Source organism: Dreissena polymorpha, chromosome 9, assembly GCF_020536995.1.
Source record: "Dreissena polymorpha isolate Duluth1 chromosome 9, UMN_Dpol_1.0, whole genome shotgun sequence".
NCBI classification, from domain to species: domain Eukaryota; kingdom Metazoa; phylum Mollusca; class Bivalvia; order Myida; family Dreissenidae; genus Dreissena; species Dreissena polymorpha.
The window spans coordinates 104,661,026-104,685,393 of record NC_068363.1 but is presented as its reverse complement, the minus strand read 5'-3'; the positions used below and the strand labels follow the sequence as shown (position 1 = coordinate 104,685,393).

At 34.7% G+C, this 24,368-nt stretch overlaps 2 protein-coding genes across 13 annotated transcripts in view; both read left to right on the top strand.

Annotated features, from left to right (window-relative positions):
- The first annotated feature begins 3,005 nt into the window (after positions 1-3,005).
- The window catches only part of LOC127843785 (uncharacterized), a 38,624-nt gene continuing 17,261 nt past the window's right edge, over positions 3,006-24,368 (top strand). Inside the window, exons 1-5 of one of the 10 annotated variants that reach the window (XM_052373587.1) lie at positions 21,088-21,301; positions 21,497-21,712; positions 22,778-22,984; positions 23,230-23,430; positions 23,670-24,059. In XM_052373587.1, coding sequence (XP_052229547.1) covers positions 21,160-21,301; positions 21,497-21,712; positions 22,778-22,984; positions 23,230-23,430; positions 23,670-23,977 — 1,074 coding nt within the window. In that variant the 5' untranslated portion in view covers positions 21,088-21,159 and the 3' untranslated portion in view covers positions 23,978-24,059. Of the gene's footprint in view, positions 3,731-21,082; positions 21,330-21,496; positions 21,713-22,777; positions 22,985-23,229; positions 23,431-23,651; positions 24,060-24,368 lie in introns of those variants that run through there. The other 9 variants (XM_052373586.1, XM_052373585.1, XM_052373588.1 and 6 more) reach the window with 9 other exon arrangements.
- On the top strand, positions 11,434-15,838 carry LOC127843783 (uncharacterized). Of its 3 annotated transcripts, none has more exons than XM_052373583.1 (2): positions 11,434-12,020; positions 12,267-15,838. In XM_052373583.1, exons 1-2 carry the CDS (start codon positions 11,534-11,536, stop codon positions 12,869-12,871), a joined length of 1,092 nt encoding a protein of 363 aa, XP_052229543.1. In that variant the 5' UTR covers positions 11,434-11,533; the 3' UTR covers positions 12,872-15,838. The 3 variants fall into 3 exon arrangements, with proteins under 3 accessions (XP_052229543.1, XP_052229542.1, XP_052229541.1); XM_052373582.1 differs by having other exon boundaries at positions 12,144-15,838; XM_052373581.1 differs by having other exon boundaries at positions 11,434-12,143.

Below are 24,368 nucleotides of genomic sequence, written 5' to 3'. Positions count from 1 at the left end.
ACATATATGCTGGTAAAAAAGTTAATGTACAGACATTTTGCTGATGGTAATCATGGTTACCAAGGCCACAAAAAGATAAAATATCGATTTTTACTGTTTTGGACAGCAAAAACACCTTATTTTATCAGTAAATCCTTTCGCATACATATAAAACATAAAAAAGAACAACGTTATTTGACAAAACAATTTAACTACAATTTGTTCACGAAACCCACATTGTAAAACCTCCATAAATACACACAAATAATAACGACATGTACTTCTAATTCAGAACAAACAAAGATGAACATGTATTAATTTTAAGGCATTAAAAGGTACCTTCTATAAATCATTTAAAATAAACATAATAACATTTTCATATAAATCGAATAAATTAGATCAACAAAGAAGTTAATGCCAAAATAATGTTTCCATAGCAACCAACAATCTTATTTTACATGTAAATGGGTTTCACAATCATGTGTATGATGAGCTACATCAACCGCCTGTCATAATAAATGAACACACATGATCAGTTGTATATTTATATGGCTAAATGTTTTGACAAACTTTATAAAACATGTTTCAAGACATGAAAAGTTCACCAATGAACAGTTTATATGGTAAACAATAACATATAATTTGGTAATCAAAACAAATAATCTAAGACTTTTTGACAAACAGGATCATACAATTTTCAACCTTAACAGGGTTCGCACAGACCTTAAAAAGTGCTTGAAAATAAAGATTCACCTTGAAAAGTACTTAAAAAAATATGGAGTGCTTAAAAATGCTTATTTTTGCCCATAGCCTTAAAACATGCTTAAAATGTGCTTGAATTCGGCTCCAGACTGCTTGACAATTGAAATCTTTAATTCCTATGCCATTTGAAAGATCGATATAAATCATTTTAGTTTCTTTAAAGGGGGCATGAGGCAAATCGTGGATAAAACATAACAGGCTGTAAATGAAAATTGACGAATCAAGTTTTAGCCAGTCTCGTCAGTTACGGAACCACCCGATTGTTCATCGTAGACGTTTGTTATCGCCCGGCAGCAAATCATATTTTGCGCTGTATATACAACTATAGCCGGAAATATCCTGATCGATTATATTGGTTTGTGGGAAATCTGCGCGAAAAACAAAATAAATTGATCAGCAAACAAAAGGCAACACTTTTTATACGAAACAATAGAAACGAACATTGTTTTTTTTCTTCGATGAGCGACATGATTCACTTTAGTTTTTATTTTTCTTTATAGCATTGTATTACATATATCTCGGAACAAACCCCTTCCTCTGCATGTTCTCTGCAAAAGACGAAATCTTAAGAAAAATACAGCAAAGTTATACCATTGCACATCGATGAACTGCAACTTAAAGAGAATGTTTGCTACTGTTAAACAATGTTTGCTTCATGATGGATTCATGGATTCATGATGAAATTTATCTTTCGGTGTTTCCAAATACGAGGCCATGAGATATTATCAACTTAGCTATCGTGTTCAAGTCACCATGTTGTGTTTGCTTATTAATTTTTTATCTGTGTTCAATAACTCTTTGTGTCAAGCTTGGGCATGAAACAACAATTCAGCAAATAATTTGATTGACACGCAGTCGCTTTAGTAATCTTACGTTGATACTGGTTATCTTTTTCTGCAGGTAGACTTATCTTGAGACCAGTAATGACGCAGATCAAACATGGTTTATTGTCCAAAGATCATTATGTCGTTATCGTGGGCAAAGATCATGTTTTTCTTTCCATGATGCACATTTTACGAGATAACGATGATAAGTGGCACATGGGAAGGTGACAACTCAACCTGTTTGACTGTTGATTGTGTGAAGCCCGAGTTTTTAAATGTGACAAAGCCTCGTTTGAAGGACTCATATTAGCCTGGGTGTATTTTAGTTACCTGATTTCTGTGTTCGTGATTACCCTTTTTTATGTGCTCTAATATGAACATTCTTTGTCAACATGATGACCTACCTAATTACAGTATATTTTACATGGTCAGTTATAAAACATAGTTAAAAGTAATTGATTTTTGCTAATCAAAATAACCAATTGGTATACTTGAGTTTTTATGTAATTTTGCTATTAATTGTTCTCACATTTTCACCAGTCAGTAAACATATTGTAATGCTTATATCTAGTCATTTTAACCACTAGTTCATTAAATCATTGTCTTTAATTTCAAAATATAATGATAAAGAAACCATATAATCACAGTTTGGGCATCATGTGTGCTCATGTAGTGCCGTAGTCATTTCTTGATTGGGGTTTTGAGATTCGTTTGAATTTATGATAAATCATTGACATCATGAAAACGGGATAAAATGCGTGTGTCGTTAAGAAAAGGTTTTAAAAGCTTACAAGTTTTATTGCACTTGTATTTGTTCAATAAACAAAGTTTAAAATGGATGGATGGGTGGACAGGGGGATGGTATAGGATGGTTTGATGGTTGGATGGATAAATAGATTTGGGTGGGTTTCGGATGAATGGGTGATTTGAAAGAGGGAGGGACAAACGACTTGACTTACAGACAGACTGACATCTACTTGAAAAGCTTTTATAATGGTTCACTTAAAAATGTGTCTAAAGTCATACAAAAAACAACAATTTAACTATATATGAACACGAACAGTTATTTAAAATTATTTACTGTATACTCCGTTAAATTATTGGCTTTATGATTTTTACTAATATATACAAAAAAAATTGTATAAACACAGCCACTTGTTTTTAGCTCATGAAAGCACAATATGCACATGCTGAGCATCTAATTTGCCTTTTGTCCGTCGCTCGTTGTGCATCATCTATCGTCAATTTATCCTGTTAACACTCTAGAGGCCACATTTATTTTCAATATTCATGAAACTTGGTCAGACGATGTGTCTCAATGATGTCTCGGCCGAATTCAACGATGGGCCATGTGAGGTCAAAAAATAGGTCAATGGGTCAAATTAAAGAAAAAGCTTGTTTACACTCTAGAAGCCAATTTTTTTCAAATGTAAATGAAAGTTTGTATAAACATTTGTTCTTATAGTATCTCTATTGAGTTTGAAAATGGTTCTGGCCCAAAAACATGGAAACCAAGGGGCGGGCAGTTTGCCTTATACGGCTATAGTGAAACATTGTTAGCACTCTAGAAGTCACATTTTTGATCCCATCATGATGAAATTTACTCAGAAAATGTATTATTATCATATGTCGGCCGAGTTCGAAAATGGTTCCGTCAGTGGAAAAACATGGCTACTAGTGGGTGTGGCAGTTTTTCTGATAAGGCTTTAGTGAAAACTTGTTTAATCTCTAGGAGTCACATTTTAGTTTAATCTACATGACGCTTTTAACGGCAACTTTTATGAATAAATCTGTGTGTCATTGTACGGGAACTTTGTGACCTTTCTCAAAACAGATTATATCAATGGGAAAAGTGCCTTTATCAAATTTGAAGGGGTTGGGTTTCTCTTATAGGTCACATAACCCCCAACCGGAAATCCTGTTTGCAGGGTTACATGCAGTCAACTTGATACTAAGCACACATTGTTCAGCGCATGCTGCCTAGGATTTATAAAATACATTGCTAATGGTGTGTTTTGGTATAAAATTGAAGGTATATATGTAAGCAATAAGAAAAAAAGGCATGTTTGTGCTCTTCTTTTTCTGTTGATGGTTCGAAAGAATGTCATACTATTTGAGCCCAAAATGGCCGCCTCCACAGGTGTCACAACCGGTGTGCCGAAAAGGTAAATATTTTGAGTTACGACGTATAGAATTTAATGACATGCATTTATCAAAAGATTATGCATTTATCTTTCCAATGATGTATTATGATAAAGTGACTTATCGCTTGATCATGGTAAAAGATGATATCGAACTTCAACTATTTTATATGTAATTTAGAAGGAAATTAATTGCGTATGCGTAACCTTTTAGAAGAGGTCGCTCAACAAAGCAACGGTTACTTCAAACCAATTAAAAAATTATAAGTGAACATTGTCGATCAGAGCTCGGGGGCATTTCATTCTTCGAAAACATGCATATATCTCAAGTTTCAATATTTTTTCATAATATAATTATAATTGTATTTCCATTTTTATAACGCCACGCTTCAATCACGCGTAGCTCAAAATGACGTCGACCGCGTTAGTACGGATTTCTGCTGACGACGACATATATATATATATATATATATATATATATATATATATATATATATATATATATATATATATATATATATATATATATATATATATATATATATATAATGATCAATCTACTTGCGTTATTTATAGTGTGTATATCGTTATGTCACCTATTTTCGCGATGTACTTTCAATTTCACATCCGAAATTGTATTTCAGAATATACTGAACATTTAAACTTTTTTTCAAGTTAAGTTATATACCAGTCGTGATATTTTAATCAATATAAACTAATAATTATAAAAAAAAACGGTATTTTATAACTTTTCTTTTTTCGTCAATCGCGGTTGACGGTCCCTTTAATATGTGCAAAGCTTTATATAGGTTTTTTTTTAATTTCAATAAATTAATAGACACTTCTGATTGATTTAATAAAAATAAAAACCAAACAGAATGCAGCTTGCTCCGGATAGTTTATGTTGTTACCAATATGACCATATAAAACTCTATCTGCATTTGGAGGATAGAACGTTTTGACAAGAAATCAATATCCAACAATAATGCAGCATACTACACTTATACAGAATCGTGGAAATGCTAGAGATATTGTCAGAGAAGACATACCTGCCCGCTAGTCTTTTAAACAACGCAAATGGCCTATTGCCTTTACGGTACGAAAAAATACGAATAATAATAATGTAACATAAAATCCCGCTTAAAGCTGGGTTCTTTGTCTTTGAACGGTCATTGAAAAGCACTGAGGGTTTAAACTGTTTGAAGTGATCGGAAACCTTAAAATTTTCCGGGAAAAAATATCATAACATACTGTACAGTGTCATAACAAAAATGTTTTAACAAAAGGCAAGAATTTTCTAAGCTTTATTCAAGGTCAAACACATAAATTCAAGCCTAATTTGTAATACAACTCATTTTTTTAGCTTAAATAAGGCATCAGATCCATAATTATATTGGTTATAAGGTATGGTTTTTTATAAGACAATTGCTTAATTTAAATCAGTTTGCGTTTTTGAAAAAACTCATTTAAGTGTCCATTCATACTTTGGAACAATGTTTATACTAAAACAGTTTTCAGCATGCTGACATTTATACGGTGTCCATGATAATCAATTTTGGGCTGATTTTGAAGCCGATAAGAGGTCATATTCACATTAGCTAAGTGTTTTCCCCCTACATCTAATCCAAATAACCAGAATATCGATTTGGCTTGCAGATTTATGAGTAATTTAATATGAAATGGGATTTTCAGTTAAAACAAAGATTTAATGCTTTTAATATCTAATTCCATAATAAAGCTATACTACGTTTTAGCTTTGTAAAGTAATAAGACGCTTACATTCCCATTGTCATTTTCCCAAATGAGAATAAATGACCTGAATATTTGTTATCTTCTTAGGTCAGGTGAGTAATTTTGAAGTTAAAATATGATAACAGTAGGGGACAGATTGGGAAAATGTGTTTTTAACACTTTTTGTCGTGAGCATTATTTGTAAACATTATTTTAGCCAATTTCAAGAAGTTTTTACCCTTAAGCAAGGTTTTTGATGACAATAAGAATATTTAAGTACTGACCGTTGTCAAGCACTTTGATATGTAAAGAATGGCTTGTTCGACGACTAAAATACTGTTTTGTTGTTTGCGTTTTGTGATTCCTACCCTGTAATTTTACATGTTTTACAAGTTTGCGGCCTTTTCGCTCTTTTTGATATCGCATTATTCATAGACCTTATATAGGGATTCAATCAAAACGTTTACTACGACAATGTTCAGAGATTCAATATTTTTAAGGGGCCTTTTCATGTTTTGGTTAAATGACAAAATTAAAAAAAAATGTCTCAGATTCGCAAATTTACGTTGTAGTTATGATATATGTGGGGAAACAGTAAAACTGAAAATTAACCATGCTCTAACATATCCATTATATGCATCTTTATACGATTCAAAAACCTGAAAACTATTAAGCGTTGCAACGTGAAACGATTGCATAATTTGGAGAGTTCTGTTGTTGTCGTTATATTTTGGGATACTTTGTATATTGCTTATATAAAGTACAAAATACATCGCTTATTGTATGAGCACGGAAGATCGTACCGCAGCGGTACGATGTAAAATCAATCATTTACGCCTCCAATGTTATTCTATTAGATTCAATGTATATCACGATCATGTTTTAAGGTTATTTAAAGGAAGTATGTTTATATTTCAAATGAGTAGTTGAACTATTTTCAAACCCAGAAATACCCAATTTCCTTTCATAACAATGCGTCTTTCCAAACCACCATAACTAGAATATTTTTTAAATCTACATTTTTTTCGAGGCGATTGCAGTCGATCTTACGAAAGAATATATTTCACGTTCCGTTACGATATTTTGCGATTTTAGAATATGTTGGTAGTCAATTGGGATGTTGTTATATATTTCGGGTTCAGTCGTAACTCACATCGTGAAAAAAAATTGAATCGTTAGTTATATAATCTAGAAATTGCTCATACATCTAAATATAACCACTCATACATATTAATACCGGATCGTTATATTTTGGGATACTTTGTATATTGCTTATATAAAGTACAAAATACATCGCTTATTGTATGAGCACGGAAGATCGAGTGGTCTACGCGATAGACATTTAATCCAGAGGTCAGTGGTTGGAGCACAGTTTAGTTTTTTTCTCTAATTTTATTCTTGTGTTTTACCAGAGCATTTAAAGTTATATTAGACGCATTTTTACTGTTGAATTGAGCTGAAAAGATTTAACAGTTCATAAGAGCTAGCTAAAATGTGGTAACTGACCAATTATCTGCAACTCATCTTGTTACCAGTTGTTAATAAAAAAATATATATATTATATTCGATATTTTACATGACTGGCCCAGTCCTATAAGCCTAGCGGAACTGTCTTTTTATTAGGATCGTGTGTCGTATGAATAGATATCGTTGCATAAAATTAAAATGATCCGTAAAAGAAAATTGTGTCTTTGTGTCGTATGAAAGAATCTGCACTAAAACTAAATTTAGATTCACATCGTACATCGAATCATTTCTGTCGTCAGTTGTCAAAACGAAACTGCGGTTGATATTCAGATGCATTATAATATCTCTTTCCGGAATATTGTTTTAGTATGTTGATGCTGCATTAACAAATATAAGTGTATATGAAGTGAAAACACCAAAAATAAACAACGGTTGCGATACACCGTTAGATGCGTCTAATATCACTTTAAGACCCGATGTTTACATTTATCAAAATAAAGCATTTAATGACAAACTTCCATACATGCCATAATCTATTCAAAGGCCCCTTTAATAGCGTACATTAAACAATCATGAAGTAGTTTGTTACTCAACTTGTTCAAATGATGACCCTGGGATTACCTGTTTGATATGAATGTGTGTCCATAAAAACGATAAGGCCTATACTTATACTATTTGAAATGTTACTTTCATTGAGTGTTCCTCAACTTAGGTGCTCAAAAAACAACATGAGATCATAAGGGCCCACGTCACTGATTTGTAGTAGAACCATTTTATAAAGACACAATGCAAAATAGTTTTGAATTGTTTGTATTGTTCGCTTTTTTCATCAGTTGGTCATATTCTGCCTGTCACTTAAGTAACCTTCTCATTCTTGTTATGGGTTACATGGTTTACCCGCACTGCATTTACCTTTCCAGCAACTGACAACTACCCTGTTTGATTAAGATTTTCGATAGTAATGGAAGGTAAAATAATTTCATGACGAACCCCCACACATATAACGTTATCGGGCTCTACCAATTGAGCTAACCATAGTGTATTTGCAAAATGCCAAAACAAACTTTGAACACACAAAACTGTGACAGTAGGTGTCGCCTACAGACATGCATGTCTATCAAGCAAAAACCTGACATTGAACATCAATAATGCTTTAATAAAGCATACAATTATTGTTTGTGTATATTGGATTAAGTTGTATTTAATATTTTTTATCTTGATTGCTCAATCCAACTTTCATTTTCCTATATCATTGTTTGTTTAACTGATCTCCACGAAAGATAAAGTGACGTTCACATTGTTAATATCTTAATAAAATAAAAACTCAACCCTTAGTATGGATTGTCATTACATGTATATTACTTAACAAGACACAATTCAATCAGGAAAAATGTATACATGCGTCAATACTGTAGAAAAATGCATTTTACGTATGCAATTGTGTAATGTTAAGTGATCTCTTAAAAAAAAACAAATGAAGAAATAACATTTACATTTTTCCCTATTGTATGTTCATCGTGTTTTGTTTGGTGGATTTCCGAAGAAAATTGTATTGTTTGCATATCAACACAGGTATGCAAGTACAAAGACACTTTTCATTTAATAAATATAAGGTCGTACAGAGTAAATCATTTGCTAAGCGTTCACTTTCATTATTGAAACATACCAGCTTCGTAAAAATGTGGTCAAATATATTTTGTTTCACATTATTGTTATCTTTTTGTTTTACCCTTTTAATAGCAGCGGTACGATGTAAAATCAATCATTTACGCCTCCAATGTTATTCTATTAGATTCAATGTATATCACGATCATGTTTTAAGGTTATTTAAAGGAAGTATGTTTATATTTCAAATGAGTAGTTGAACTATTTTCAAACCCAGAAATACCCAATTTCCTTTCATAACAATGCGTCTTTCCAAACCACCATAACTAGAATATTTTTTAAATCTACATTTTTTTCGAGGCGATTGCAGTCGATCTTACGAAAGAATATATTTCACGTTCCGTTACGATATTTTGCGATTTTAGAATATGTTGGTAGTCAATTGGGATGTTGTTATATATTTCGGGTTCAGTCGTAACTCACATCGTGAAAAAAAATTGAATCGTTAGTTATATAATCTAGAAATTGCTCAAACATCTAAATATAACCACTCATACATATTAATACCGGATCGAAAGACAGAAAGATACGTAGCATTCAAAAGAAATATTGCGTTTGTTTGTAACAAAGCGCATGAGCGTTGTCGTAAACTGTTATTTTAAGACAATGCTAATACATTTTATAACCCATTCATATTTCGTATTTCCCACGTTAACAAAAACATTTTTCGGTCAGTCACCCGAAAAATACTCGCCCGGGAACAGCTAATCTATTTTGTATGGCATATTGAAAAGAGAGCTTATCTTGAACTATATTTGTCAATGTGAAAAAATTCTAGAAGCGGGTATAAAACCCCTTTGCGATACAAGGATTTCGGATGTCGTATTGAAAAATGAAGATGAAAATAATATTGTCCGTTTTCGGAATTTTGCAGGGCAGCTGTTCAGCTCGCGGTCAATTTTTTACTATTATTCTTTATGGTACGTTATAATTCTGTCATCTTGTGAAAACTTAAGTTTTGTAAAAACTGGAACAAAGCACAAGATATAACTTTTTTTTATTTATTGGGCTTATACGGTCGTTATTTTAAAGTGTTATTATCTCAAATCTACATATGAATATGAAAATGGCGCGTTGAATACAAATAATTGCATACATGTACATGCTTGTAAAATAGAATATCCAACGACGTTCGGTAATAAAGGCTTTACTAAAAATATTTCCTCAGCAAAGAATGATTAATGATAACCTTTCTAAAAATATATTCCCACTTAAATAAAAATAATTTCTTATTCCAATTTTACGTTAATCTTCTGTGTGCTTGTAATGGTTATATTAATTTATCGGAGACATGCTCTTAAATGAAAACAACGTTTATGAATGTTCAATGACATAAATCTTCATAATGTAAACATATAGTCCATGTATTGATTCATATGTAAAAGTTAGTTTTGATGACAACATAAACACATGATCGAACGCTCAACCTTGAATACCAACAAACAAGTTTAGGGTCGACACGTTTTTGTTGTATCACGGCAAGTCAATCCAAAGAGTTTATCTCGTGATGTATAAAAATAATTGTGTTCAAATCGATTATACATAGTAAACTAAGAACAATTATACGGGTGTACATATTTGTTAAAGTTTAGTCATATATAGGTTGGCAATGTTTGTGAAAGCTCAATGACTTTAATTTTAAATATCTAGCATGCATGTGTCTTATGTGAAATCAAAAAGCGTATGATGTATGTTATACACTCATTGCAAGTTATACGATAAGGTGCATCTCGTAAAGAGAGGTCAAAATGTGTTAAACGGGCATGTGCTAGTATCGTGTTTATACAATTTGATCATGTCAGTCCGAAAGACCTAACGATGTTTCAAGAATCAAGAGTATGCTATATTTCATGTAATTTGTTAACAGTAACGCATTTTGAAATCCCTTAATTTTCTGAATTAATTGTGTTATTTATTGGTTTTAAATAACAGTCTGGTAATTGAATGTGGTAGTTTTTGAAATGGTATATCAAGAAAGTATTTTGGGAGGTAATCGGCGTTTTGATATCCACGTATGCCAATATGACTGTGATTTCAACAAATGTTCACTCGTTTGGTTTTTAAGATATATTTCAATTGTAAATTTTAATTTTTGAAACTATAGCACAGCGAAAACGGTCTTCATCTTTCGATGTAAGCCTTTTGACAGAAAATCAGAATTTAGTGCGCAATCAACATTTATAACTTTTACAATAGTATTTATATGAAGTCCAGAAAGTATTACTGAAAGTATAATTCTTTTAGGACGAACTTCATGACATATTCACAAGGAATCTATATTTTGACAGGGACGTAATATAAATAAATTGTACTATGTCCACACATGAATTCTTGTTCAAGCGGTGATACGTGTTTCAGTTTCTATTCAGTATCACACGGAAGGGGCTTCGGAAAAAATTCCGGTAGGTATGGAGATTGAACGTTGTGTTCTGATATGGGATTATTTGTATGTCCAAATTTATACTGGGTACCTTGTCAGAAACTATAAGGTAAAGAATAACCCCAAACGTGCTGAAACATTTTATGATAAATTGTTGTGTGAGTAATTTCCATGTTTTCAGCGACTGACGTCATATTTTACAAGTCAAGAATACAGCACAGAGCTAATACACGAATAAACAGAAAATAAACATGTATCAACAGATAATCAATATCATTTTATATATATATATATATATATATATATATATATATAAAGGTAAAATAAATGAATATTTATCCACAGCTTAACAATGTTCACGTTTTAATCCACTTGAAGATGATAAAAGACGAATTAATGCCTATCGCGGTTTTGGCGCGTTAACGTAACGTCGCGCGAATTTATGTAACGTTGTTTTATAAGTAACGTCATATCCTACTATTATGTTATTGTCAGTTGAATTAAAGGAACGAACCTGAACACAGCGCATTATCACTTACATCGTCTTTACATTTTGGTGCCGTGATTATTACACTAGAAGTACGATGAATTTACAGAAGTTACGATCAAATAAAGGAGGAACTAAACGCACAATCGCTATTTTGCTTGAAAAAATCGACGAAAAGAAAGAGAATGGAACGCGGATAGAAATCAACTCACTTCTGAAAAAATTGGAGACAAAAGTGCAAATGCTAGAGACACTTAACGAAAAAATATTATCAAACACCGAAACAGAAGAAATTGAAGATGAAATTGTGGAAACAGACATTTACGTGATGGATTTACGCATGATATTAGACACACTTATCGCCGAGCGTGATCAACGGGATACGAGCATAGTGAGTCAGCAGCCGACATTTCATCCCATGGATACGCTGCGTGGTCGAGGGGATACGGGTTTAGAAGGTCAACAGACGACATTTCATCCCTTAGATGCACAGCGTGATCAACGGGATACGAGCATAGGGAGTCAGCAGCCGACATTTCATCCCATGGATACGCAGCGTGGTCGAAGGGATACGGGTTCAGGAGGTCAGCAGACGACATTTCATCCCTTAGCACAGCGTGATCAACGGGATACGAGCATAGGGAGTCAGCAGCCGACATTTCATCCCATGGATATGCAACGTGGTCGAGGGGATACGGGTTCAGGAGGTCAACAGACGACATTTCATCCCTTAGCACAGCGTGATCAACGGGATACGAGCATAGGGAGTCAGCAGCCGACATTTCATCCCATGGATACGCAGCGTGGTCAAGGGTATACGGGTTTAGGAGGTCAACAGACGACATTTCATCCCTTAGCACAGCGTGATCAAGCGGATACGAGGTTGGACATTCAGCAGACGACATTTCATCCCGACGATACACCACTTACACTGGAGAACAGAAATAAACATGCGTTACATAATCCAGTCGATACCATTCATCTGACAGCCGTGCAGCACGAGAGGGTGCCTTGCAGCTTTCAGTTCCGTAGGAAAGTATACGACGGCTCCCGGGAGGCTCACGATAGACGGTCCCCGTATCCGTACGGAGAGTACCTCGACTTGACAAGATCGGAGTACCGGCAATCAAACCAACACAACTCTCACGTAAACATCGCAACTGAATTCCCTTTCGTAAGCGGCCTTTCGAACATGGTCGGCGTACCGGAAACACCCACAGCCATTTTCCGGCCGTTGACCCACAGGATGTCGCCGCCTGGTACTGGCTACGAATCACCCTCTAGATGTCACTTCAATGGCGTATATCCGACGCTCCATCACCCCGCCGCCACCGCCCACCTGCAGCCACATCCTACACATTCAGTTTACCGGAACAGCTTCTCACACAAAGGCCGCCACGCAAACGTTAACCTTGTGACTCCCTTGTGGCCTTAATATGGTGGACGCTCAGAACGCCCGGAACCGACATATCCTAGCAGCGCCGACGGCAACCACGAGCGACCGCGGAGCTTCGGCGATCCGGCGGGAACTCCATCGAGCGACAAGACATGCGTCTCCACTGCAGAGATGAAGAGCGAGCGGACAGACGGCGGATTGGAAACTGAGACGATCTCAGTTTCCCGGTCGCCGTCGCCGCAGAGCTTTCAGTGGGCAAGCTCCCAGTCACGTGACACGAGCATGCCCGATTTCAGCTGGTAAATACCAGCAGCTAGGCAACGCCAATCGTTCCAGTATTGAAAATAACGGACATGATGTTCGAATTGGTAGAGACTTTGAAGTGACAGTCAACCAAACATTTAAAGTTGACAAATACCCGCTACCAAGGATCGAGGACATCTTCGCGAATTTGCCACACGGACAGAAATATTGAAACTGGATTTTCGCTAGGCGTATCTCCAACTTGAGGTCGACGACGACAGCAAGGAATTGTTGACCATTAACACTCATCAAAGGCTGTATCGGTACAACAGAAGTGTGTACGAAATATCGTCACTTCCCGCCATCTGGCAACGCACAATTTACCAGATACTTCAAGGAATACCTGGAGTGCAATGCATTCTTGATGACATGATCGTAACAGGGGACAGTGATCGGTCTCATTTGGATAACCTCGAGAAAGTGCTTTGTCGTTTGAACGAGTTTGGGTTGAAACTAAACAAAGACAAATGTGTGTTCTTTGAGGATAGAGTTACGTATTGTGGACACGAGATCGACAAAGATGGATTATGGAAGTGTAATGCCAAGGTGCAGGCTGTGATTGACACACCCACACCTAAAGATGTTACTTCTTTAAGGGCTTATATCGGTGTTCTCAATTACTACCACAGGTTTCTGCCGAATTATTAAACCACTAAACGCGATGCTTGAAAAAAATCGTAAGTTTATTTGGTCAAAAGAATGTGAGGTCGCGTTCCAAAATTCAAAAAAGCTGATCACTTCTGAGCCCGTGCTTATATCCCAGATCTACCTGTTAGACTGGCGACTGATGCCTCTTCGGTAGGAATATCGGGAATACTTTCTCATGTCATGACAGACGGTTCTGAAAAACATATTGCTTTCACGTCAAGCAATACCGAGCAAAGATACGCGCAGATTGATAGAGAAGCGTTGGCTATATTCTGGGCAGTACAGAAATTCTACCAACACCTGTACGGTCGGAAATTTTGCCTAGTAACGGACTGTCAGCCGCTGTTATCAAGCTTAAGTCCAAGCAAAGCGAACACAGATATTCTTTGTACCTATCCGGTTTTGATTACGACATAGAGTACAAATGCACCGAACGGCATACAAATGTTGATGGGTTGTCCAGACTTCCCGCGCCGAATCATAATCATAACTCTGATGATGTAGAAGAAATATTATACACTTCACAATTCGAGCAACTCCCTGTAACAAGTTCGCAAATTAGCCGCGAAACGCAGCTCGAGCCAGTTATGTCACGCGTCTTTTAATACGTCAAAAAGGGCTGGGCTTCAAACGCTAATGACCCAGTACTCAAAAGATATTATTTCCGCCGAGACGAGATAACATATCATCGTGGGTGTCTAATGTGGGGAAATAGGGTAATCATTCCCATTAAACTAAGAAGACGTGTGCTCGATCTGTTACATGCTAGCCATCCGGGAATTGTAAAGATGAAAGGACTAGCTCGGAGCGATGTCTGGTGGCCGGGGATTGATGCCGACATTGAAAGTCTGGTCAAACGTTGTAATGGTTGCGCAGTGCAACAGAAGTTACTAGCGCATGTCCAATTACATCCGTGGGAATGGCCAAGCTCTAGCTGGGAGCGGATACACGTAGATTTCGCGGGCCCGTTTCTAGGACAAAAGTTCTTAGTCACGGTTGATGCTCAATCTAAGTGGCCTGGGGTCATTGAAACGAATACAATGAACACATATAGAACAATTCAAGTCATGCGAACCGTATTTGAAAGATATGGGTTACCGAAACAAATTGTTTCTGAAAATGGAAGTTCGTTTACATCTGAAAGCTTCCAACTGTTCATGAAAAGCAACGGAATTCTCCATATAAGGACTGCTGTCGCTAAGCCATCCACAGATGGTCTTGTGGAGCGCTTCAATGCTTCTTTCAAACCTAGCATTCGCGCAATGAACACCGAAACGGATGACCTTAACCAGAAACTGAGTTGCTTTTTGCATACATATCGTAACACGCCGCATTCTACAACCGGCGAAACACCAGCAAAATTGTTCTAAGATCGTGATTTGCGAAGTAGGTTAAATTTGCTTTAACCTGATACTAAGCAGCACGTTAATGACCGACAAATGAAAATGTCAGTTCCGGGCAGAAATAAATTTCGCGAACTAGATTTAAGTCAGAGTGTCCTTGCCCGAGATTTTAGGCCTTACTCTAAGGAAAAAATGGATAAAGGGCACTATTGTTTCACGCGACGGACCATTTATGTACAAAGTGGACATCGGTTATACAGTGTGGAGAAGGCACATTGATCAGCTTCGCGCTACGGAAGTACAAAACGCTTCAAATGAAAATGACACAATCCCATTACGGTGCGAACCGCTATCTGTTACCGAGACTCTGTGTCATAGCCAATTAATGTCAGACCACCCGGTACTTATTGAGAACAAATATAAAAATGATAATGATTCTCAAAATGATCCTCTGGTTTCGAATGAGCAATTAACTAAGGAGCGTCGGTATCCATTGAGAAACAGGCGACAGCCTGAACGACTGTCTTATCAGTAGTCATTTGTAACTAATCAGATTAATTGCTGCAGTACTTTTCCTCGGACATTTTGATACTTGTGAAGGCTAATGAGCTGTGAGGAATTTATATCATTGTGTAGTAACGATATATATAATTATGAACAATTAATGCGTAACTTCACAGTAATTAGATAAGAACACTGACTGAGTTGATATTTGAACAAGAAATGTTATGTTTGAAAATGATTATTCATATTATTATTTTTTTAATTTTATTATGAATTCATTTTTTATGTATAATTATATGATCAACACATTTGAAAGGGGAGAATTGTTATGTATAATGATCACGTCAGTCATGATAAACCAGGCCTACCATGTTGTATTGCTGCATGCCTTTCGCTGTATCAGTGTAGTATTAATCTAGCCATCAAACAGACCGGTGTTCTCGCGTTGTCTTACACCCACATACACAACAATGTGACACATCTTTCACTTCCAAAAGTCATGTTTTATCTTAACATTTCTGATGTTATCTTTGTTATGCTTATTTTTACTTTTGCCATCCGTGTTGATTATGCCACAACAAAGGATTTTACCGCAACAAAAGAAATAACTAAGCATTTTATATAGAATATGTATGTATACAATATCCAGACTTACTACAATGTGACCATGTTGGCTTAATATCTAACCAGCCACTAGGCCCTGATGAAGAATACGCGCTTGAAAAGTTGACAATTTTCAAGTGTGCTGTAAACAAGGATAACGCAAAATCCGTTTCAAGTGGTGAAAAGTGCTTCAGTTTCTATTCAGTATCCTAAAGAAAGGGACTACCCACCAATCCCGTTCGTTATTCGAGGTGGCCTATTATGTTCTCATATGTGATTGGATGAATGTACTAATTTATTCATTTTAACTATATAAGGAAACATACGATAAAGATTGGACCAAACATGTTAAAAAAAATTATGATATAAACATGTGTGAATACAATATGTTTCCGGCGATTGACGTTATATTTTACAAGTGAAGAATGGAGCATTAAAACAATCGCAAACACGAATATATGATTGATAAGATAATACACATTTATTAAAAGATAATCATAGTTATTTAATAAAAACATATTAGGCAGAATAAATGAACACGAAAACGAATCTTTACAAGAGCATGACAAAGTTCACTGAACGATTATGAACGACGATCTTTCGTCTTAATAAAACGTTAGACTTTTATATAAATTTTGAAATAAGTATATAAACCAATTCCGCTTTTTGAAAAAGAATAGTGCATCAGTTCAATTGTGCGTTAGATGTTTGCTCAGTGAAGATTTCTTCGTTTTGCAGTAAACCGAATTCCAATTAACTTCTGCACAAAAATTAATATAGTAAGTTGCAAATTGTTCTTATGCGATTTGTCAGATCTTAATGATACATTAGAATTGTTGAGCGGGGCTGTAGACAGCTGGTTCCATCGACGGTTCAAGACATATGTGAAAATTCACTTAAGGAAAGTCCAACCAAGGTTACTGCTGTTTTGCAATTGGATCTGAGCAAAGTCTCAAACGTTATTGTTTCTGGATAGGAATGTAATGGATCGAAGACTCTTCAGCTACATGTTCAAAAAAGACGCAAACCAAATCAGACTTAAAGGTCGGAAATTCCGCCATGAAAGGCAGTTCCCAGGTCCCAAGATCCGGCGCAAATTGTAGAAATTCAATCAAGAAAGGCAGTTTTCTCTGTGACTTACAACCAATTGTGTTATTTGCAAAGCAACCAGCTCAATCCCATGTTTAAGCATGCGTACTATGCAGCTACGTTGACACTATATTATTGGGTCAAATGAACTTTGAATTTAGAAAAATAATGAGAAATTGGAACCATTTGGTATTTTAATTTATAATTAAACATAGGAATGCTTTTTTGTTATTGTTACCGGAACATATGTTTTAAAACTTATTTGATTTACAAATAATAAACCCCATAACGTCTGGCAAGTGTCATTTATCGGTGAGTAAACACTGAACAATAATATTTACTTAAAGATTACGATAAACGTCTTGAAGGGTTGTTCAGCACAGCCCCTATTAAAACTAACGGGTTATCTATAAACTACACTCCACAGCATCCCAGAATTATTTGTACGGGTACGGGAAAACATTGTTACTATTTTGACGCCTTGTTATTCAATGGAAAACAGCACTGTAAACATTAAGCGTATAGTCGTGTCCGTTTAACGGATACATTGTGACGGTTGTATGTCGTAGTGTATTCACAAGTTACAGTCCGTAAAATTAAGTTACATTCTTGAAAAAAGCAGAAAGGTCTTTTTGTTGTTCAATGAATGTAATTTTATTGTTGAAACTTCATAAGTAGACATTGGTGTGGAATGTGTTGTGACTTCCGATAATTTTCTGCTATAATTTTGCTTTCAGAAAACATTTTTTTGGCAAACTTTTCTTTTTTCTTTCGTCAAACGTGAATTTGTCATGTCAACCCCATTATATCATTTGACAGTTTAAGTAACATCCTTGAGTTAAAATGCAATCTAGTATAAATATTATTTACATATTGTATACCTTTTAATTGAATACTGTTAGACATGATATTTTGTTCCTAATATAAGATTAAAGTAATAAATGAGTTATTTTCACTGTGTCTAAATTTTGGCAACATTGCTAAAAGTGTGTTTTAGCAGAATGTTTAATTTAAAACGTGTCTTCACTGTTCAAACAAGACTCAGACACGTAACAGCCGGTTGGCCTTATTCATTGTATACTGGTTCTTTTCGAAGCATGCTCGTGTATTGAAAAATTGCCATTATACACTTTAAAAACAGCAAAATAACTTTAAAAATCCTCTTAAAATATATCTTTCGAATTAGTACCATATAGGCCCCCTTGTTTGGTAACGAACGTGCCATAATGTTTTTGTTCCTGTTATTGAAGGATGTGCAAAGTAAGACGGCGGGAATAATCATCAAATTATAAAATTGGCAATCCAATAATATGATTCTAACACCGCTCTCGCAAAGTTCGCTAAATGCGTGTTCACAGACGAGCACTTGATCAAACAAATAACTGCCGATAACGTTGTTAAAAAATATCATCACATTCGACTGGAAATATAACAAATATAACAACAACAACAACATTTATTTCGGCAATTAAGCTGCAAATAAGCTTCTAGCCTACAATTTGATAAAGCAATGACTGGAAATATAACAAATATAGAAAACGGCATACACACACAAACAGCATCCACATATCCGAGAAAAATCAATGCTAAGTGATATATCTTTCGGAAAGGTCAGATGTTTTATGGTTGGTAAGAAAAAGCATGCAGTCGAGTGATCTATTAGTTTATATATTGCGAAGAAAACATACTTATTTTTTGAGTGGTCTTTAATTCATGAGCAGTCTTGAAGACGTAAACACACTTGTTTATTTCGTCGTATTAAATTGATCGGATAATTCGAGTGCATAATGTTACATTATGTCTCCCTAAAGACCAATATTGTATTTAAATAGACAACGAAGCGGTGATATATGAACAGGGGCGTATATAAATCGAAACTTTTTTTCTTGTTTTTTGGAACGAGTGATTCACAACTATCTACACAATAGTCTTGCTAAATATCCGCAAAACATTGCAACACAACTACTTATTGCTAACAAAAAAGACATCTAAAGACCGGATTATTTAATCTTTTTCATAACTTTTTGTTTTCATTGCACTTGCAAATACTTGCAAATAATAAAAACATTTTAAAACCAAATCGTGTTCTTATTAACATTATATATCGCGAGACACAAATTTTGTTTCGTTCTTGTTTGGCTGTTGTAAACACTCGGGTCTTAGGTTCTCGTGTTTAAGTAATAAGCATCAGTAATCCAAATTGTACTGTTTTGATCGATTAACAGTGCACAATGGTAAAAAACAAACATTTATGGGGCGTTAAAATGTTCGGCAAACAATACTCATTAATAGGTATCACAAATTCCCCTTTTATAAAACGGATTTTCATAACTATGGGCCAACATATATTTTTGTCAACAAAACCGTATATAAATTGTAAAGATATTCTGTGCCTATAAATATTATTACTTACTAATGACGTATAATACACTGTATATGTCACACGCGTCATTCAAAATCAATGTGATTTCCTTTTCTTGTAAATAAACCGATCTCAAATAAAGACGTTGTTTTTAATTGACGGGGATTGCATTAAAGTCCCAACGTTTTATTTTAGAAATATAATTAAACTTTAATTATATTTCAAATATAATTCAAGTTTAATTATATGGCTTAAATAAAGCTTTGGGACATTAATGCAATCCCCATGAAGTTTAATTGAATAAATCGCTTAAGTAACTTCATGATTGTAACAATGAAATATACGATATGAATGATCGCCTGAATATTTGGACTCGCCGTTTAAACGTGTATGATTATAGTATCTTAGTATTGGTATAATATGTGTTCATCAAACATGATTTAAATGTATTCAGAAAACGTGTACATGTTTTCAAAGAGTCGAAGAATGAATTCGCCCAGCTTTTGTTACATATATATCACAACATGTTTTGCATGTTTACATTGTATCATATTATACTTTTCTACTTAAATACGCTCAATCGTTAACAATACTGTCAAGTATTTCAAAGTAGATTACTTTCTAAAACATCTCTTTGTCGACGAATAGTTTTAAACCATTGTCAGCCATCTTTTGACCATGTGTCACAATTGTCAAACACGATTCAATGTTAATAATCCCATGAATAATGTTTTAACCATACGTTTGTCATCGTGTTCGATCCGACGTTGACTCTTGGTGATTTTTACCATGAGTAAATATGCTTCGAATTATGGTCTGACAATTTTTATTGTGTATTGGACTATTTTTGCATTTAACTCAATAAAACTCTTCCATAGACTATAAATATATACAATGTTTTATGAATATGAACGTTTTAAATTATTTGTAAAATGATTACACAATGTTAAAAGGTTTTATTCTTCATATTTTATTTCGGTAACATTATTTTAACAAATCGTGATCTAAACAATTGTGATGTTTTGGTGTTTTAACTTAACATTATAATCGAGCGTCACTTTTACAATTTCTTTGCTTACTACACCTGAAACCGCCGACCCTTTTTACTACACTTTTAAAGATCATCTATGTGTTTATCCGTCAGACGAGGTAGTGGTACAGAAAAACGTCTATTGTTAAAGTCTTGAAATTCGTAAAATTGTCTGACCGCGGATCTTTGTTGCAGCAGGTTACACTGCTATTTAACAAATCAAATTACTTTTGAATAGCGATACTTCATTAACCCATAATATGAACTATAAATACTTTAGTCTAGAAGGTGCGTTGGGCTGTTCTCATTCGAGATTATATTTATGGAATTAGTGCGATAACGCAATTTTTAATGGACAGCTGATCTGAAACCCATTGCAGATGTTGATAAGAGTTCAAGGTTGATGTTTGCTTTAAATAGTTGAATGCGTTCATAGATAACTGACATGTCCACAAAACGTGTACAAACATTTAAAGTAATAGTTAACAGTCACTTTTCTTGTTTGCTTGCGTGTTTAGCTGGAAAAATGAAGGCTACATGGTTGATATTTTGTATCGGAATACTGTGGAAGTCATATGAATCAACTGGTAAAAGGATTTGTAGTAATTATAAAAGGTATTATAAAAACATATTTTTGAACGATTTAACTTAACACAGCCACAACATTGATAATGTCATAGAACATGCCACATAAACATGATCTGTGACAACTTAAAAATCTAAAACTGATGCCCTTTTTATACCCCGTTTCTTAAACAAGGATTATTTTGTTAAGTTAACAGTTTCTTTTCTAGAATGTCCACATTGTCATCATTCTGCTTTGCGATCAGAAAATTATCCACAAATTGCGGCCCTTGCTCTACAATACCAGCGAAATGATTTTAAATGTGCCGAAAACAGGATAACTTCGAAAGGTGTATGCGGAATCAATGAAATTTGCTCTACTCATTACCACCACGTCACAGGATATAACAACCGGCGATATCCTGATATGTACGGTAATGCTTAACTTCTAAAATGCATCATGCTTCTGCTTTTGATATCCGGGCCTTGTTTTCCGTTAAGGACATCGCTGTTATCACTTAAGCGTTTTTGTTGGAATTTCGAAGAGCAAAAAATGAATTGTATTTAAATCTTTTCGAACCTTTCCACCGATATAAATACAAATTGCTTACAATAATTAAAGCACGAAATACAGGAGCCCTCAATCCTCACAACGATTGGGTGAAGACCACTGTTAGAAAGATGACCTTTGGTTCCAGCTGGTTATACAAGTAGGGGACAAACATCACGTTCAGAAAATATCCGTTATTCTTATATACAAAGCAGAAAAAAATATGATATTGTATATGTATTCTCAAAAAATAAGGATATCTAACAGAAGTTGAGTAAATGGGCTAACTGTATCGGAGCATATAGATGCGTCGCGGCCTTTTCCTTTAATGTTTGCATTTATAAAATGCTTACTCTTTATTGAACTTGGCATATTGGCGGTTTTTATTCTTGTCAAAACAATTTCATTCTTTTAATATCTGATCGATATTAATCTTGTTACGATTTTAATTGAAGAAATCATTAAAGAAAAAATACATACAAGGCAAAAACGTTGTTTGCCCAACTCAATTCTCTTCACCATTAGTGTGCATGCGTATAGCCCTTCGACATGTATATTTCATTGATAAAACTTTTACTACTGACACTGATTTTCCCGCAGACTTTTAAGAAGCTATGGAACACATTTGTAATCATTATCAAAATAAATACTCTCTTGAGGATTAAAAAACAAGCGGCATAGTTTGAAGCAACCACCATAATTACAATGTAACATTATTTTAAGCTTAATTTAAAAAACAAGAACAGAACGTATTTAAAAAGAAATATAGTAGGGCATAAGTCATCATGTAAGCGTCGAAGATTTTGACGTTTATCAATAATAACAAATCATATTTTAGTATTATTAACTTAAACAGAAAAGGGTTGCGCATCTTCACCAGAGGAGAAAAATAGATTTGTGCTGAAATGCTTTGATGCAAACGTTACGTCCCTTGTTTTGTGTGCGTTAGGTGCTAAAGTTGAAATCGAAATGGTTGATAGAGGATGTGGCAGTTTCAAAGATACTGATTGTCAACCGTTGAAATATCGCACCGACATGAGCAGCCTTGGGTTTTCGAACACAAGTTTTTCTGGTTATGAATGTACAACTACTACCCCCAGAGCAATCGACTTGAAGATCCATGAAGGTGATATAATCGACACAGCGGATACTGATAGTACGACGACAAGTATAACGTTTCTACTTGCGACAGTTTTACATGTCATGTTTTTTTCATCGATTAATACACAAAATCAAATCCGGTACTGAAGACATGTAAAACATGTATATAAGCAAGGTCAATGTTTGTTTTGTTTATTCAATTTAATAAAATTTTAATCAAATACTAAACAAGAAGAAGGTTATATATTTTTATAATATACCATGACCCACTTTAATGGTTTGGAAACATATATATTGCAGAATGTGCCGAATGCATGCATACTGCATACCGATTTGTGAATGGGTCCGAAGACATTCGACCACGAATTGACCATTATAACGAACAAAACAATTTTGACTGCGCCGAAAACAGACATCTTCCACCGGTAAAATGCCCAGAGTCCGTACCGTGCATTAACACTTACCATCTGTACGAAGCGAGAGGAATCTCCAACAAGTCGGGTGAGATAATGTGCTTACTTCTTGTTAAAACATTTTAAGTTTGTTGTACATTTTTGAATCCATACGAGAAATTACTATATTTATTCATTGTCAGCATCATGATAAGCCATGATTCACTGCCGCAAACCAACTATAAACCGATAGATGTGCTGTTATGTTACATCATAGTTATGCTTATGATACTGTTTTTTCTGTATCGTAATATTTGTGTATTTACATAGACGCTCTGTTGCAAATAGAGACGGTACATCGAACATGTGATCCAGACGGTAGGCAGGTGGCACTTGACCTTGGCTGCAAAACGACTTTCAAAGCATCACCCAACGACGAAATTGGAGATAACCTGTATTTATCTAATTTTACTGAAGCCAATTCAACACTTGTAGTGTGCAAAAATAAAGGTACCACAGATTTCCGACTGAAAATAAACGGTGATACCATCACGACTGGAACTAATGTTGATGGTCACATTAGCGGTACTGTTCACATTTCTAACAGTTTAAGAGTGATTGCGTTAGCTTATATCTTCGGATGTACATTGTGCTAGACACAATACAAAGGAGAAATCAGCTCTACAAATCAAATATGTCTTCCACTTTCATTAAATAAATAAAATTTTGTCCATTTAACGTTTTATTTTGTTAACTCTACGAGTACATTTACGTTTAAGTAACGTATTGTTTAATGAAGAACATCGTAGACTAGTAGACCCCAGCGAATGTTTACCGTGTTTAGACAGATACTGGGGTCGGGTGATATAACAAGATATACTTTAACCCTAGCCCAATAAATCTTAATTTTTCAGCAATTACTAGTGAAAAAAAATATTTAATCAAATAATATGTTAAACTAAATTACATGTATATGTTTAGGCGAAATACTGAGTCCTGGGATATCGCATGACATATAGAAAATAAATTGTCAATAGTCATCATAGT

What these genes read in the sequence shown, in the direction of transcription:
- LOC127843783 (XM_052373582.1), top strand. Translation starts at nt 11,534, where the DNA reads ATGAATTTACAGAAGTTACGATCAAATAAAGGAGGAACTAAACGCACA. An exon ending in AAGGGATACGGGTTCAGGAG is followed by an intron (nt 12,021 to 12,143) that starts GTCAGCAGACGA and finishes CGGGTTCAGGAG; the next exon opens with GTCAACAGACGACATTTCAT.